This window comes from Calidris pugnax, unplaced genomic scaffold, assembly GCF_001431845.1.
Source record: "Calidris pugnax isolate Ruff unplaced genomic scaffold, ASM143184v1 scaffold558, whole genome shotgun sequence".
Taxonomy (NCBI): Eukaryota; Metazoa; Chordata; class Aves; order Charadriiformes; family Scolopacidae; genus Calidris; species Calidris pugnax.
Window position 1 is genome coordinate 287,583 of NW_015093088.1, and position 16,856 is coordinate 304,438.

The window sequence follows — 16,856 nt, forward strand, 5'->3', positions numbered from 1 at the left end:
TATTGAGGATGGAAAAGGCCAGTTTGGGTTCCCTTAGGTGTACCCCAGACTGATGATTCCCAAGGTCTTCTTCTCTTCTTATCCCAACAGAGTTACCTTGAAAGGGCCTCTCTCCCAGCTCCTCCTTTGCCCACCATCTCCACTGAGCTGGGGTCACTGGCTGCAGCTGCCAGTGTCCTTGGCCATGCTCTGATCCTGCATCTCATATCTACCTCCTCTTCAGGCAAATGGGAAGCGAAAACATCCATACAAGCTCCGGCGACTTGGCCAGCAAAGTCCTTTCCTACTAAAAATTAATGATGGTGGGTGCTCACCACAGCTCTCCTGACCTTTCTCCTCTTTGTTCCATAGGCTCATTGGCACTTTCCGCATGGTCCTGCAAAAGGTGGTGGAGGAAGGGCAGGTAGAGGTGACGGACACGCTCATAGACGACAATAACTCAGCCATTCAGGTACGTCATGAGGAATAAGCAGCTGCTGCTGCCCTTCAGTCATTATCTCCTCAACGTCTCTCTGTAATGAGGGGCCCAAAACTGGACAGTATTATTGACATCAGGAAGTTGTATGTATTTGATTTTCAGCCATTGATTTTCCTCTCTCCCCCCTGTGTTACTGAAAGGTCTTAAAAACATGGGGTTTTCTTCCTTTGGAGGGTTCCATGGACTTTATTCAGGCAAATTCTCAGTCTGATAAACTAAGAGAGCAGCAAGAACCATTTTTTCTGACCTTGAAATTATTGTTGCACCCTGGGTGTGCAGCCCCTCCATTTTTTCTCCCTCCTCAGGACTGTTTTCCTTCTACTTTTATTGGTTTAATTCCCTCTACCCCAGAAAAGTCACCTCCTGTCTTCTCCTAATGAAGCCATTCGTCTTTTCACTGCTAATTGCTTGTTGTTCGCACAGAGGGTTGCGTGCGATTGCGCTTTTCCTTTCTGCTGAGTGTAGGAAGCAGCTTGTAAAGGAATAAGAAAAAGGGGAGAGGGGGGATTTTGATGAAAACACCAGGGTTTTGATACCCGAGAAAATCAGAAGTAGCTGCATTTCCAAGCGCGTTACAAAAGTCAGTCTCCATGGGAAACAGCTCCCCCGAGATGTGTTCAGCAGATGGAGACGTGGTGAGTTCCAGGGGAGCTGCTCTGCAGAGAGGGGGCCTTCCCCTGGGCGTGGGGGGCTCTGGATGAGGGGTGCAGACCCAGAGCTGGTGCTATTTCTTAGCCTCATTTTTCCCAGGGGGTATAAAGAGTAAGACGAGGGAGTGATGGTCCCCCTGTACTGGGCACTGGTGAGGCCCCACCTCCAGTGCTGGGTCCAGTTTTGGGCTCCTCACAACAAGAAAGACCTCGTGGGGCTGGAGCGTGTCCAGAGAAGGGCAAAGACGAGGGAGTGATGGTCCCCCTGTACTGGGCACTGGTGAGGCCCCACCTCCAGTGCTGGGTCCAGTTTTGGGCTCCTCACAACAAGAAAGACCTCGTGGGGCTGGAGCGTGTCCAGAGAAGGGCAATGGAGATGGTGAGGGGTCTGGAAAGAATCAGAAGAGTAAAACTAAGGAAGAACTTGTGGGTTGGGATAAAGACAGTTTATAGGTAGAGTAAAAGCTGTACGCTCAAGCAAAGCAAACCAAGGAATTCATTCCCTGCTCCCCATCAGAGGCAGATGTTCAGCATCCCCAGGAAACCTGGGCTCCATCACACGTCACAGTGACTTGGGAAGACAAATGCCATCACTCCCAATGTCCCCGTCTTTTTCTTTCTTCTCCTCCACCTTTGCACACTGACCTTGATGCCCTATGGCATGGTATGTCCCTGTGGTCAGTTGGGGTCAGCTGTCCCATCCATGTCCCCTCCCAGCTCCTTGTGCCCCCCAGCCCATTGCTGGTGGGGAGGGATGAGGAGCAGAGATGGCCTTGAGAGCTCCAACCACCGGTCTTCTAACACCCTATCTCATCCCAAATCCAAACCACAGCTCTCCACCAGCTGCTGGCAAGGAAGTCAACCCCATCCCAGGTGAAACCATGACAGATCTGAAGCATGTCCAGCTCTGGCCATCACCCCCCAGCTCTGGGTGAAGGCAGAGGTACATCTTCACTGCCCTCATTTTTCGGAAAGTACTTTCCGGGCGTACCAGCATCTTTCTGTAACCAAACATGAAGGAAGGGTTGAAATCTGTTTTCTTTTTTCTGGATTGGCTGAAAAACCTCACCGGGAGCTTCCAGCCAGCCCTAACAATGTTATTGACTTAGCAAAGAGATTGAAAGAGCCAGGAATTGTAAAGCCAGGAGGGATATTACAATCGTGTCTCCTGGCCTCCTACAAGAGAGGCTCAGGGATGTCTCAGAATTTGTTATTATCTGAAGTGGTGGAAAAAAAACTCCCAAAACAACCAAACAAAAATATTTTTTAAATTTCCAGTGACAGAGCAGTCCTCCAGCCCTTCAGTCACTCATCCCGCTCATTAATTTTCTTTACTGTTAAATCAAGAGTTTTTGTTCCCAGTGTGAATTTCTTTTGGTTTCAGCTTACACCTACTAATTTCCCTTCAAACAAGTGATGGTTTTGTTCAGCTCAAACCAAGATCTTTCAGTTTATTACACCCTTATTTTTTCTTTCCTTTTAAAGGATTCTTCAACCTGTAAATACAGTTTAAAAAAAAGATATTTCAAAATCAAATCTTTCACAACAGCATCGAAGTGCTTGGAAAAATGTGAAAAACTGATGTTCCAACTGATGGCTCTTTGTCTCTGCTCCGCATTTGCCTTTTCAAACAATCTGAAACAGGTTGGTGAGGTCAGCACAGTGCAGAAAATCACTTTGATTGACTGACTCAAATTTGTATTTTGCCAAACGAAGAATGAAATCAGTCAAAACCTTCCACAGAGCTCTGTTTCCAGCTGGGGTTTGAGTCACCCCTGTAGCTGTCATTTGCTAAATGCACAGAATCCTTCCAGGCCACCTCTTGTATTTTGCAGCCTTTCCTACCATCCCTCTGAGAAGCTGTGGTTGGAGCGAGTCAAGGTGCTCTACCTCCTCTTAAACGTATAGCTGGGGGGAAAAAAAATAACTTTTCCTGCTCTGGTTTGTTAGCATTTTCATTTTATCCTTGTGACTAAAATAAATTGTGGGTGCATGGAACATAACTCAATTTTTCGGTGGAAGCAGAGTGGAGGTGGAGAAGGGGTTTTTGCTTTTGCTTTGATCTTTGCAGCAGCTGTTTGTCTCTCAAAACAGGTATGTTTTTAGGAGAGAGATTTTTTTTCTGTCTGTTTTGTCCAAAGCTGTGGTTTTAGAAGGACTTTGGACGTTAGGGCAAAGGCAGTGCCAGCAGTTCCTCTGCAGCAAGATGAACTCTCACATGTTTGATCAGGGTTTAAATCCAGAGAAAGATATTTTTAGGGAGAAATGTTTGAGAGCTCCAAACCTGAATTTGCTGCAGCAGCTTGGTGAAATCCTGGATGTGTAAGTGGGAGTTGAGCACGTAGAAGAGGGAGAGGACCTTACTCTTACTTGGTTCATCCAGAAGTGTTAGATCAGTCTTGGATAGACCTAGTGCCAGGTCCCTTCCCATAGAATCACAGAATGGTTGGGCTTGGAAGGAAGCTTAAAGATCATCCCCTGGGCAGGGACACCTCCTACCACACCAGGTTGCTCCAAGCTTTGAACCCCTCCAGGGATGGGGCAGCCACAGCTTCTCGGGGCAACCTGGGCCAGGCTCTCACCACCCTCCCACCAAACAAGTTCTTCCCCACAGCTCAGCTCCATCTCCCCTCTTGCAGGGTCCAACCCTTCCCCCTCCTCCTAGGGCTCCCCTCCCTCATCCAGAGATCAAGAAGCTGATGCAACAGCTCTTCCTGCCTTTCAGATTTTGCAGGACCTTCCTTCCTGTGCTGCCCTTTGGGGCTGACTGTGTCTTCGTTGTGTGTTGCAGACCAGCATCTCCATAGAGATCAGGTACCAGGCTCTGGATGGGACAGTGGGCACGTGGAACGACAAGGAGTTCCTGGAAACACCCAGCGTCCACTCCGAAGGGGATGGAAGGTACCCTTTAGAGACAGACAGCCTCCTCTCCAGCCACCGGCAGGGCTCGGACATCTCTCCAGGCAAATCCAACCAGCAGTCTGCAGAGAGAAGATTCAGAAGGTAACGTGGTGCTCAGCACTTGGAGATGCGTGATGGCAGCAGGGATGGGGAGGGCTTGGCTTGACTTGTCATGAAAGGGCAGCATTGCTACCAGCTTTCTATTCCTTTAAGAGTCCTTAGCATCACCCTTGTGTCTTTCTAAGCTCATGGGACCTGACAGTGGATGAAAATAAGCCCAGGGTCTGTATCCTTCTGTTTGTTGACACAAAGCTGCTGTAACCAATTGCAAACCCAGCCTGGTGACTGGGATGGGTGGAGAGGGCTCAGGACTGAAGATGCTGCAGTTTGTCCTTGTCCTATAGCTCCCCTCCCTCATCCAGAGTCCCTCCCCAGCTTTCCTGGACCCCCCCTTCTTGAGGGACTGGAAGGGGCTCCAAGGTCTCCCTGGAGCCTTCTCTTCTCCAGGCTGAACCCCCCGAACTCTCTCAGCCTATTCTTATAGGAGGACAGTAGCTCTTGAACCCATTGGCCTCTTTCAGCGGGAAGAGCGGAGACCTCAAAGTCCTGAATTTCCTAAAAGTCTCACGGAAAGACATCAACTGGTAGAGGAGACCCTGTGGGTGGGACTGGCAGAGGGTGCAGGCAGCCCAGGCTCCTCACGTCACCCCGCGCTCTCCTGGCACGGGGACAGCCCTTGCCCAAGGGCTACATTCCCAGTCCCGAAGAGGGACAGCCCTTGTGTTTTGGAATCCACTGGGGAGCCCAGCCTGGGGCTGTGAATCCAAACACCCCCCGAGGAATTGGCTGATTTTCCAGCAGCATCAACATCTCGGGCGCCATAGCAGCCGCGCATCCTCCCCCCTGGCTTCATGCCATCCTCAGCCTTGGCTTTCTGTCTGGGGTTAGCACTTTATTGTGGCCGTACAAGGGCAGAATTTCTTTTTTTTTTTCTCCCCACCACGCCAGAGTGAGGGAAGATATCCCCAGCCGCCTGCCGTCGCTCCTAGGCAGTTAATTAACTGTGTGAATTGGGCTGAAACCTGTGAGTTTTCGAGCAAATTGGAAGTGCAGATTGGTTTCCCGGCTCAGCGGACCGTGATGCTGCTGAACAGGGAAGATGCTGGAGGATTTCCAAGGCGGATGGCAGGGTCTCATACCAGACACAGCCTCACGGCGGGGGGGTAGGGGGTGTCACTCTGTCTGTCCACCCCATATTTTGGGAAATCACCATCCTGTCTGCACCACATGGACTTTGGAGTGTGATGTGAAGGTGGCTTTACTCTCACCAGGGATGTAATGAACGTCACCTGATGATGAGTTGAGGCTCTGCGTTGGGTCTCCAGGGGCTGTAGAGCAGGTCTAAGATGAGCAGCTCCTCTGGAGGGTAGAGGACAGACACATTTGGCTGGTGAGGTCCCACCCAGGTCTGCTGAGCATCCCTGCCCTGGGGCACAGAGCTGCGTGGTGGCTGAGCAGAAGGGCTTTTTGAGGTTGGTTTGTAGGTAGTTGGTGAAAAATCCTTCCTGTTGGAGGGATGAAGTGAACACAACAATTTGTAGAGGCAGCGGGGCTGTTGTGGGGGTTAAACTCCCCTGTGGCACTCACAGATGGTACCCTGGCACCCATCCTTGCTGTGCACTTTCCCTGTGGGTCAGCAGCTCTCAGCAGGTGGGAGAGCAGTTCCCTGTGGTCACAGTTTGGTGAAAGTCCCTTCGTATTTGGCTTCGATTTCTCCTTCAGGTCCATAATGCACTTGAAAAAAAAAATAATATCCCTTTGTGCGTAGGGCTCACGCTGAGCGAGGCCATGGGGGCCAGCGCTGCCCAAAGGACCATCGTAGCCCTTTCCCCTTGCTTGCCAGCCCCAGCTCACAGGAGCAGGGTGGGGAAGCTGGCACACAACTGCTTTGAAGGAGGAGCGGGAAGAGCATCCCTTGGCAGACACGCCAAAAAAAACCAAGAGATGCTGGTCCCACCGTCCCAAACTTATATTTCCTTGTAGGCATTTGCACCAAAAACTGGTTTCACCCGCTGCTTTTGTCCCAGGGAGCTTCCCCCCGTCCTCTGGTGGGCATTTGCACCAAAACTGGTTTCACCTGCTGCTTCTGTCCCAGGGAGCTTCCCCCCGTCCTCTGGTCTGGAGTCATGTCCCACAGCAGGTCAATTTGAGCACAGGCTTGGCTGTGTCTTGCTGTCCTGCCCTCACCTCTGCCAACCCCACGGGCCGTGGTCATTAATGTCACCAACCACCTACTGATACGATTCCCCAGGAGGGAAAGGGCTGATGTTTTCCGTGTCCCACCCCCACAGCAGGATGGAAGAGGACGAGATGTATTACCACAGTGAAGATGAACTTCTGGGAGAGGGGGATACCCTTAGCCAGGGATCCCTCAACATGAGGTAGGGGGCCGGTCAGCACCCGCTGGTGCTGGTGGCAGTGGGGTTTGCAGTGCTGTGTTGCTCCTGCTGTGTCCCCGGGGATGTCCCACAGGCGTTGACCCTGGATTCCCATCTCTTGGCTGCAGGAGAGCTGGTGAGGAGAAGCGATGGAGCAGCTGGAAAAGCATCCTTGGAAAGGATGCTCAGGAGGGGTGGTGGGATGGAGAAAGGGCCTTTGGGTGAGAGTGCAGCTGGGGAGATGCCTCGCCTTGGAGGTCCCCTTCCTTTTCCAGGTCCCACCACACATCAGGGACCTGTCCCCAGATCCAGAGATCAGCTGTGTCCAGTGCATGGGGAAGAGCTCCTGTTGATGTGCATGAGGATCTGATTCCTGTTTGCCGTGGCTTTTCTTGTAGTGTGATGCTGTCAGTTGTCCCCCACCATGTAGCAGGAAGAGTCTGGGGGGGAGCTACAAAAATTAGAAGTTCAGGTAAAAACCTGAGAGCAGCTCAGCCAAAGGAGGTACAGCAGCCAAAGGCCAGTCCCAAAGGGCAGATCAGGGTTGCCCATCCAAACCCTATCTTTGGATGGGAAGCATCAACATGGATTTGGCTTCAAAGGCAGAGAGCATTGCCTTGAACTTTTAATTTCTGTGGTGTAGAGGTACGTGGCTGTAGCACGTGTCCAGTGAGCAGGATGCTCCAGAAGCATGTCTGTTCCTGCTGTGGATGCATTTGGGATGTCTGAGTGCCTGGAGATGGAGGGGCAGTTGAGGTGCTCTGACAAGGCTGCTGGATGCCTGGGAGTCCCCCAAAAGCCACTTGGGCCAAGCCCAGAGGTAGGAGCCATCAGGCCATGCATTGGATGGGGCAATGCCTTCAGCTTCCTGGGCGTACTGCTGCTCAGTGCCATGCCAACCTTTGGACCTGGTCAAACCAAGGAAGCCAAGTTCAAAGCCAAGTCCCTCTCCAGCCTTGCCCTTGAGGGCTGGGTTGGGTTCAGGGTGAGCTGCTCATCGTTTTGGCACAGGACAGCCAAAAATCAGGTTTCTGCAAGGCAGCGATGAGACATGCCATAGGGATAAGGAGAGAGGAACTCCAGGTCTGATGGGGAGGGGGTTCAGCTCCCGTCCCTGGAGATGCTTAAGTACAAGCTGGATGCACGGGGATGATGAAGGGTTTGGGGCGACCTGATCCCTCTTGGGGAAGAAGTTGGAGTTGAAATTTTCTTGGCAGCCCCTTTGCCTGTAATTCTGTGTGTCTCCACAGTCTGTTTCCAGCCTCTGCATCCCCCTGGGGGGGCTTTGAATCCAAATGAAGGTAGTGGAAAGATCTCCCTGGATTTCCACAGGCTTTCTGTCAGTGTCATCTCCCTCACAGAGCTGTTTACCTCCTCCCCTGGCTCATTAGGGACATTATTTTGTTATTCAGCTGATTCCCTTTCCTGAGGGGATGCAGAAGGGAGGGGGGGAAACAAACAGACCTTGAAATGGGAAAAGCAGCAGCAGCAGCAAGAAGGAATGTCTAAATAGCACTGGGCTTGCCAAGCTCTCCTCAGCCTTTCACTTGCAGCCTGATAGAGGTGTTGAGTCCCCCCCTGAGGGTGTTGCGCAGGTTGTTGGCAGGATGAGGCCTGAATTTGCAAGCCGTGGTGTTTGCTTGTATGATGTTGGCCTCGTGTCCCTGCTGGGGAGGGAGCTGGTGGGCTTCTGGAGAGCTAAAGCCTGGCCTGATGCCCACCACTCACACACAGCGCTGCAATCAGCCGGGGTGGGATGAGGGCAGGGCTTTCCCAGGGAAAAACAACTGGTAATTCATCTTACCTCCTTCCAGCAGACACAGCACTGACCCAACACAGGTTTGGGTTTTTTTTCCAGCCAAAGCAGCTTTTCTCTTTGAGCAAATTCACCCCAAGCAGAAGGGAGGAAGGGAAGAAGGAGGTCAGGGTGGAGGGGACCACTTCCCTGAAGCTCAGCCAGCCAAATAGCCACAGAAAACCAGTTTGGGTCATGCATGGACCCTTCAGGCGCAGCTGGGAGTGGCATGGATTGAGTTAAGCTTGGATGGATCCACCCAGTGTTGGGTGGTTGTGGGTTCCAATGCATGGAGTGGTTTGCTGTGATGGTACGCGCTGAAGTTCTTCCTGTACTTCAAGATGCTAAAGCGATGGAAGAGCTCTCCACCTTCATATCACTGTGGGTTTTTTTTTTCCTCTCTCTCTGTAAATGCCCCAGCCTTGGAGACGATACAGAAGAAGAGCAGCACACTAGGTAAATACCCACACCAGCCCTGCTCAGATGGTGGTCCTGAAAGCCAGCCCCTGCAGTGCTGAGGCACATTCAAATTGCTCTCCAGAGACCACTTCCAGGCTTAAAAAAGCCAAAACTTGGAGGCTCAGATCTGTTAAGTCAAGATTTATGTTTCACCAGGGTTTCACCAGGTCTAGGAGCCCGCTCACCCTGCATAGCACCCATATGATGAAGCCAACCAGGGCACCGGTGCTGGCACCTTCCCATCTGCCAAGTCATTAGGATGGTCCCTGGCATGGCTTTGACTCGGTGTACATCTGGGATGTCACGGGGACTATGTATGATAGACCAGGGACCACCTCCAACAGTCTGTGGAGAGAAGGGACTTTACCTGTACGGACACAAGCTGTGTCATGGTCAGAGAACGAGCCTTGGTCCATTTATTTACCAATATGGATGTACCCTTAGATTCCCTCTGTGGCTGGAAAGAGAGATGGCCACTTCCAGAGAAGGTTCAGAGAGAGCAGAGATCCCACCAACCTACCAAAATTTGGGGGGGAAAGGGCTGTGCACATCATGGCTCCTGACCACCCTGAAACTGAGACCCCAGGAAGCACCACCTGATAGCTGTTGACCTTGAAATATTCATGGCCAGAACAGAGCTCCGCAGCCGAAAGCAATCTGGTCACAGTGAATTATTGATGATGTCTTTTCTTGTGCCTGCCCAATGGATCCAAGGCATGTCTGACTGGGTTCAACCCTCCGCCTGCCACTAATTAGCCCCTGGATCACTTGCTCCAAAGCTGGGTTCATTGCCAAGTGCTGGAGTTGAACTTGGTGATGAAAACACCCATGGCAGGAAGGTGGGAGAGGGAGGACTCCCTTCTTCTGTCAGGCCTGGGCACTTTGATGGTCATCCTCAGCTGGTCAACGGCACAAACATGTGTGCTTGGCACTATTGCTGCTCATGGTGACTTTCTGTGTCTAGGAGAGGTAGAAATGAGGTAGTACAGTGAGGTGCATCCCAGCACCATCCTGCATGGCCCTGGGAAGCTCAGCAAGGCTCTTGCCATCATTCCAGTCTTCCCAGGTTGCCCCTATAGTCAAAGGAAGGAGGAATGTCCCAAGGGATGTTTGCCAACTTAGGATCTGACTCAGCCTTTGGATGTGTCTGTCTCCATCCTTGGATCTTGTGGAAGACCACTGTGGGCAGTTCATAACCTCCATGTCCAAGTAGATAAGGAGGGCCCGAAATTGCTAATTGAAGTGTGGCATTTGGATGTACATCTTAGGGATGTCACACACCAGACCATTGCCTCCATCAGCATAACCAGGCAACTCCAAGGTCCTTTCTGTCTTGAGCAAAGTAATCTCTCAAAGAGGTCTCCCCTTTCAGGTTTCCCCCATCTTTTTTGCAACCCTTACAATGTGCCATTAAATTCATGGGGAAAAAAAATGCATTCTGAGGACCCAGAAAAGCAGGAAAAGGTGTTCAAAGCAATGGACCGGGTGGTCCAGTGGTATGGTGAGTCCTGAGAGAGTCTCCAGCAGTTTGAGGTATTTCCTGGAAGCTCTTAGTACATAGATTGACCCCAGACTGTTCCAGTGTAGGAGATCTTCCCCATCTAGCAGCAGTGATGGATGGTGCTGGCTGTCCCAGGGTGGTGATGGCTATTGTGCCCTGTGCCAGAAGTGCAGCTCTGGTCACCAGCTGGGGACAGTGTGAGCTGAGCACCCCAGGCTGGGTGCACTCAGCTGAAATTACCTCCCCATCAGCTGTCTTGGAGCACCCTGTGGTGGGGAACTGTTGCTTGGACACACCACCACTCCTCCTGGGAAGGGATGTCCTGGCACTCACCAGGTTCCCTCATCGCTGGTGGGATGCTTCAAGAAGCCTGACACTGTTTTTTTTTCTCTCTTTCCCTTTGGTGCCTCACTCAGGATTAAGTTTAACGATGGATACAAGTCAGTAGCAAGGTATCAAAATGTCATGACTGGTGGGATCTTGGCTTTTTCTGCAGGGGGGTGGTTGCTCTCACCCCAGCCCTTCCCAGTCACCCCACGTCCCATGAATATGTGATGGTCCAGGCATAAATATGCCCAGGATTTATAATACAGACCATGCCAGTTTAAGGTCCAAATCATCCTTAATTCAAATGAATTCCCAAATCTTGAGCCAGGAGAGCAGAGTATGTGATGAAGCCAATGCTTCATGCACCAGCATCACAGAACTGCACCTCTGCAAGTGCAGGACAGCACGCACCAGTGCTCTGAAGCTGGGGTTGAAGCCTGAAAGGGAGGAAGACCTGGACAGTAGCACATGGGAGGAAGAGCCCTGTGCTCCAGGAACTTTCTGTGGGACCCAGCCCTACCTGCAGAACTCCTGCACGCCACATTGCAAAGGAGAGGCAGGTCCTGTGGTCCCTCTACAGCCAAATCCCACATAATATGATGATGGTCACCCTGCCTGTAGCACTGATGGTCTCCCAAAGGCACCATGAATAAGAAAATGTCTGTATAAATAAGTTTATCTGGCATGGGTGAGTCTAGAACGATGGTCCCAGCCCACCCCTGTAAGTCTGTCTTTCATTGCTGCTGCTCAGTGTTTGGGGGGAAGTGGAGAGATGCAGAAGAAACCTGAAGAAGGGCACTGGTGTGCCACTGGCAGGCAGGACCTGAGTGGTGGCAAAGAGTTATGGCACAATGTCTGCTCAGAACCTCGCCACACAGTGGGACCTCCCAGGGTCCCATCCCTCCCAGGGTGGGACCTTGCTCTCTGGTGTGCATCGAATGAACCTTCCCAGCATCAGCCCAGGAGGATCCTCCCCAGGGGTGGTGGCAGCCCTTAGCCCCTTCCCCTGTCCTGTCCAGCTCCCCTGGGCCGTGGGGGGTATGTCTGTTTGGGTGGGTTTGTTTCTTCCTCACGTTCATCCTCCTGGCTGTGTCTCTTCCAAACAGTGAAGACCCTGAAGATCCCAGGTACTGGGCATGGAACCCCGGTTTTGCTCAGGCCCGTGGGCGTGCTGTGTGCGTGCATGTGACATGCGTGTTGGTGTACCGATCCCTGCATGGCGTCTGGACCCAGGGAGAGGTCCTAACAGCTTCCTGCCCTCTTCTTAATGGGGGGCAGAGCTTTCCTGTATTCACCCCATCCCCTCCTCCCCAAAGGGCTTCTTTGTGTTTGGTCTGTTCTCTCCTATGCCCAGCAAGGACATGTTTCCTTCTACTCAGGGGCTTCAAGGGTAGTATTTGCCTGTCTTCCCATCCATCCATCCATCCATCCATCCATCCCAATGCAGTTCTCACCAATCTGTCCATCAGTCAATACAATCCTATCCATCCATCTCATCTCATTTCATTTCTTTCTGTCCATCACTGCAATTCTCACCATCCATCCATCCATCCATCCATCCATCCATCCCAATGCAGTTCTCACCAATCTGTCCATCAGTCCATCTCAATACAATCCTATGCACCCATCTCATCTCATTTCATTTCTTTCTGTCCATCACTGCAATTCTCACCATCCATCCATCCATCCATCCATCCATCCATCCATCCATCAATCCATCTTCCCATCCATCCTACCATGATACCATCTATCCCTCCATCCCGAAGCAATGCTCTTGTTTTGTTGGTTGTTCTCTCTTGTCCATGCACTCTCTCTTCTCCCTGCTCATTCCAGCCACCACCAGTCCTGATGCTGTCTCTGTACCTGGTTCCCCGGATGCCAGTGGGTTAGGAAGCCCCGTTGCAGCACGCTCACCCCCTGGGACGCTTGGGAATTGGCTTTGGTGGATTGTTTGGTGCATGCTGCTGAGGGGGGCTTGGAGGGGAGAAGGTGGGCAGGGGTCTTCATCACCACAGCAGGATGAATCATGCCTGAACGGACTGCTCTTTGTGATTGCAGAGCTAAGGCTAAGGGGAAAGAGAAAAGACACCTCGTGTTGCCATTCAGGTACCCTGACTCCCCCCATCCCTGCCTGTGCCCGGGCTCACTCTCCAGCTCCAGCTTCCATCCCTTCCCAGCAGTGTTACTGCTTCCCCCCGAACTGGCTGCAGGGCAGAACCACAAGGTCCTCTGTGCCAGAGAGAGTGCTCAAGATGAAGTTGCATGAAGGCACAAAATGAGAGTTCTCCTCCCGTGGTGCCACTAATGAGAAATCTGTGCCCTTTTCAGGCCCCCAAAGCCCAAACTGTGGCTGGCTGGAGTCACAGAGGCACCTTTTGGAGTGAGGGTTGGTGTGAAAGGGGCAAGGGAATAAGGAGGGGAGGTAGAAAGAGTAATCTGGTGTTAGCTGCTCCACCAGGCCTTTGGAGAGGGACCTCTGGGTGTCTCACATAATGCAATCACCTCCTTCACCCAGGCAATAATGGGAAGTGGCCCATTATTGGTCCAAAAGTGGCCAGAACCATGTGTTGCTGCATCCAGGAGAGCAGAGAGGTGCAGGAGGAGGGGGACACTCGGAGCACAAGGGCAGCCACGGCTGTGTCTGTGTCCTTGCATCCCTCATCCAGGCCACACTGACAGCAGGGAAACGAACGGGGAAGGAACACAGGCTCAGGCATCCACCTGAGGATGCTGGTCCCCATCCTGGCATCACCCTGCCAGCAGCGTGTCACTCGGGGAGATGCAGGTGCTGGTCCCTACAAGGATGGGAAGGGCTTCTGTGTTCAGACCCAGCCAAACCAGCTGTGCACGGGGTGAGGTGGTGATTTGCAGGGAGCTGGGACCACGTCCACCAGCTGCAGGAGGAAACAGGGAGTGATTGAAATCCTCTCCCAGCACTGGGCAGGGGCACCAGGGCAGCTTTTACAATGCAGATGAACCCGCTGAGCTGCTGGCGTTGGTGTTTGCTGGCTCCTGGTGAGGAGGGACACTCGGAGCAGGAGGGCAGCCACGGCTGTGTCTGTGTCCTTGCATCCCTCATCCAGGCCACACTGACAGCAGGGAAACGAACGGGGAAGGAACACAGGCTCAGGCATCCACCTGAGGATGGTGGTCCCCATCCCGGCATCACCCTGCCAGCAGCGTGTCACTTGGGGAGATGCAGGTGCTGGTCCCTACAAGGATGGGAAGGGCTTCTGTGTTCAGACCCAGCCAAACCAGCTGTGCACGGGGTGAGGTGGTGATTTGCAGGGAGCTGGGACCACGTCCACCAGCTGCAGGAGGAAACAGGGAGTGATTGAAATCCTCTCCCAGCACTGGGCAGGGGCACCAGGGCAGCTTTTACAATGCAGATGAACCCGCTGAGCTGCTGGCGTTGGTGTTTGCTGGCTCCTGGTGAGGAGCCCAGCTGGCACAGGAAGGATTTCTGCTGGTTTGCTTGGAGAGCAAGCGTCAGTGCGGGGAGAGAGCAGTCAGAAAGCTTCAGAAAGCAGCTTCTGGATGGGTTTCCTTGGCTGTTTTCCAGCCCAGGCTCTCTCCAAGCTGATCCCTACCTGTGCTGGGCTGGACAGGAGGACCCTGCTCTTCCCACCCTCCCACCCAGTGCAGGGTCTGACCCACTGGAGCTGGTTTTCTGGACTTCACCGCTCTAAAATCCCATCCAGCAACTCATCACACAAAAACGTTGGGTTTTTTTTCTGGGTGGTTTCCCAGCAGCTCAGCACAGAGAGAGCTGGAGCTTCAGCCTCTGAAGCCACTCTCCTGCCCCACATCCCCAGCACAGATATGTGGCCATCGGCTGGAGTAATGAGCTCTAATTAATAACCAGCCCTCCTAATTACTCTCTAGAGCCGGTTAATTGCTTTCTCCTCCCCACTTTGCTGATGCACAAGGAGGGAGATTAGCCAGGGAAGAAAGAGTGACTGGGGAGGAAAACAGGGAGGCAGGACCCAAATAGAGAAGTGTGGGAGCCACCAGGGAAGGAAAACAGGTTTGAAAAGCCAGAAAGCAGGGATGGAGAAGAAGTTTGCACAGCAAAAGAAGGAGGTGAAGAGTTGGTGCTTCCTGCATGGTGTCAGGGCAGGAAGAGGCAGAGTCAGCCTGGGCAGGGATGAGGACCCCCTGATCCAGCCCATCTCCTTCAGCTGAGGGAGGGAGGACACAATCCAGCTTTGTGGGAGGATTAAGGAGGACCACTCCCTTCTACCAAAAAGGAGAAGAAGCCTTGTCTCCTGCCCTGGCAGCATCCCCAGCCTGTGCACACACAGCTGTACCTGCTTTGCTGGCCCCATGCCCATCACCTCCAGCTCCTCACACAGGCGGCTGTGGTTCCCCCAAGCCCCTCTAGCCTGGCAGAGGGTCATGCAGAGATGTTATCCACCTAAATTACAGATGCGGGCAGGACTGGGGTGTTTGGGGTCAGCCCAGCTGAGGAAGGTCACCCGTGACCACAGCCTGGGGATGGGATGCTTGGAGCTCTCCTGAGGAGCAGGGAAGCTCCGAGGGAAGAGAAGCCTCTTCTGATGTTATGGTCTGGTTTGAAGCACACTGAAGCTTGTTTGCCTTTTGTTCCCTTGATGCGCGGCCACCGGCTCCAGCAAAGGCAAAGAGAAAATGAAGGACCACAAGTAGGTTGGATCTCCTTGCTCCTTCTCCTGCTTCTCGCTTCCAGCTTTCCTTCCTAGCTCGTGTTCTGGCTGATCCCACACGTGGTGTCCTCTCCCTTTCTCTAAATCTGAGTTTGGCAGCTCTGGAGGAGCTTAGGTCTCTTGGATGTGTGGCCTGAGGTCTCAGAGCCTGCAGGGAATATTTATCTACAGCAAAAGCCAAATGTAAAAGACAGCCTTGGGATGGTCCCTGGACAGCCTGGCCAGGGCTCAGGGCAGGAGAGCATCTGGGCACAGGTCGTCAGCACAGGGCTGGGCAAACAGGGCTTAGCACCAGCTTCACAGCTCTTGTGCCCATGGGTCATCCATGTAGACGAGTTTCTTCAGGTCCTGCCTTTCTTTTATCCCCAGCTGTTTGTACTGATACCAGACCAGAGTGTTCCAGCTCTCTGGCTGAGCAGATCTGCTGAAATTTAAGCTTGAGTCTCTTGCAAGCACAGTCTCATCTCCTGCTCTCCAGGGGATGATCCCTGCAGCCACCGCAGGGCATTTCCCAATCAGGGAGGTCTCTTCTGGCCCATATTTATCCCCAGCTTCATCTGAAGGACCAGTTTATGGCAGTATCCTACTGATGGACCCTCCTGATGAGCAATGTAAAGCGAGGAGGTGGAGATGAGGTGGGGAAAGGAGAGAAATGCCTTCAAGCAGTCAGCAAGGAGAGGGCAGACTCAAGAAAAAGTGGGAAGAGACCTCCCTGTGCCAAACAGCCTGGTCCTTGCTGGCTCCCCTCCCCAGTGTGGCTGTGCTGGGTCTAAGGGTTAGGGTCTGGCTTGAGGGGGTGACCCTATGGGGCTGGCAGTGGGGTCTGTCCCCAGTACAGGTGGGAGAACTGGAAGTCTCGTTGGCTGGAGAGCGATGGAGGCAGCACCCACCTGGCGGGCATAATTCCTGCAAAGAAATAAGCCATGGAAACTCCGTTCCCTGCTCCCAACTCCCCAGTAAAAAGCAATGATTAAAATATCCTTTTTTTGGCCATGAATAATTAACCAGTAACCTGCAACCTTATCTTTAACTAGAAACTGGCCAGGAGAAAGACTGCTTCCACTGCCCTGCCCGTGCCTCAAAATCCGCCTGTCCCTCCAGGCTCCCCTCCTGGAGAGCCCTTCGGGAGAAACCCTAAAGGACAAAGCCAAGTGCTTTTGGGAGGATTTGTGCTCCACTGTCAACTGCAGATAATTCATCTGCTCAATCCCATATTAGACACTGGAAAATCCAAAGGGGGAGCAGTGTGGGAGGTTGGGTGGATACTCTGGTGTCTAATAGAGTTTGAAGCTTGCTTGGAGGCTTGTCCCTACTGGGGAACAGTGTGTAGGTCTTGGGTTCTTCACCCTCAAACTTACAAGACTCCTAGTGTTGACTCTGCTGCCCATCTGGGTTGCAATGGGCACTGGTTTGGAGGGGAGAGGGCAGCAGCATCCTGTCCAGCATCTCAGCTCTTTGGGAAACCAGGCTAAACCCAGGCTTAGGCAAAGCGGGGGGGGCTCTCAGTGCCACCACCCAGCCTGTGTAGGCATCTCAGGTTCACGGGTCCTCATGTAATATTCATCCGGGGACGGTGTCAGCTCTCCGCCAGCACCAGCTTCCCATCCGCGCCATCGGATGCC

At 52.7% G+C, this 16,856-nt stretch overlaps 1 protein-coding gene across 8 annotated transcripts in view; it reads left to right on the forward strand.

The window, feature by feature from the left end:
* Positions 1-355: 355 nt before the first annotated feature.
* Positions 356-16,856, forward strand: part of OTOF (otoferlin) — a 75,074-nt gene continuing 58,573 nt past the window's right edge. For all 8 annotated transcript variants that reach the window (XM_014962807.1, XM_014962801.1, XM_014962802.1 and 5 more), the window contains exons 1-2: positions 356-451; positions 3,920-4,131. In XM_014962807.1, the coding sequence (XP_014818293.1) occupies positions 371-451; positions 3,920-4,131 (293 nt within the window). In that variant the 5' untranslated portion in view covers positions 356-370. The remainder of the gene's footprint in view (positions 452-3,919; positions 4,132-16,856) is intronic.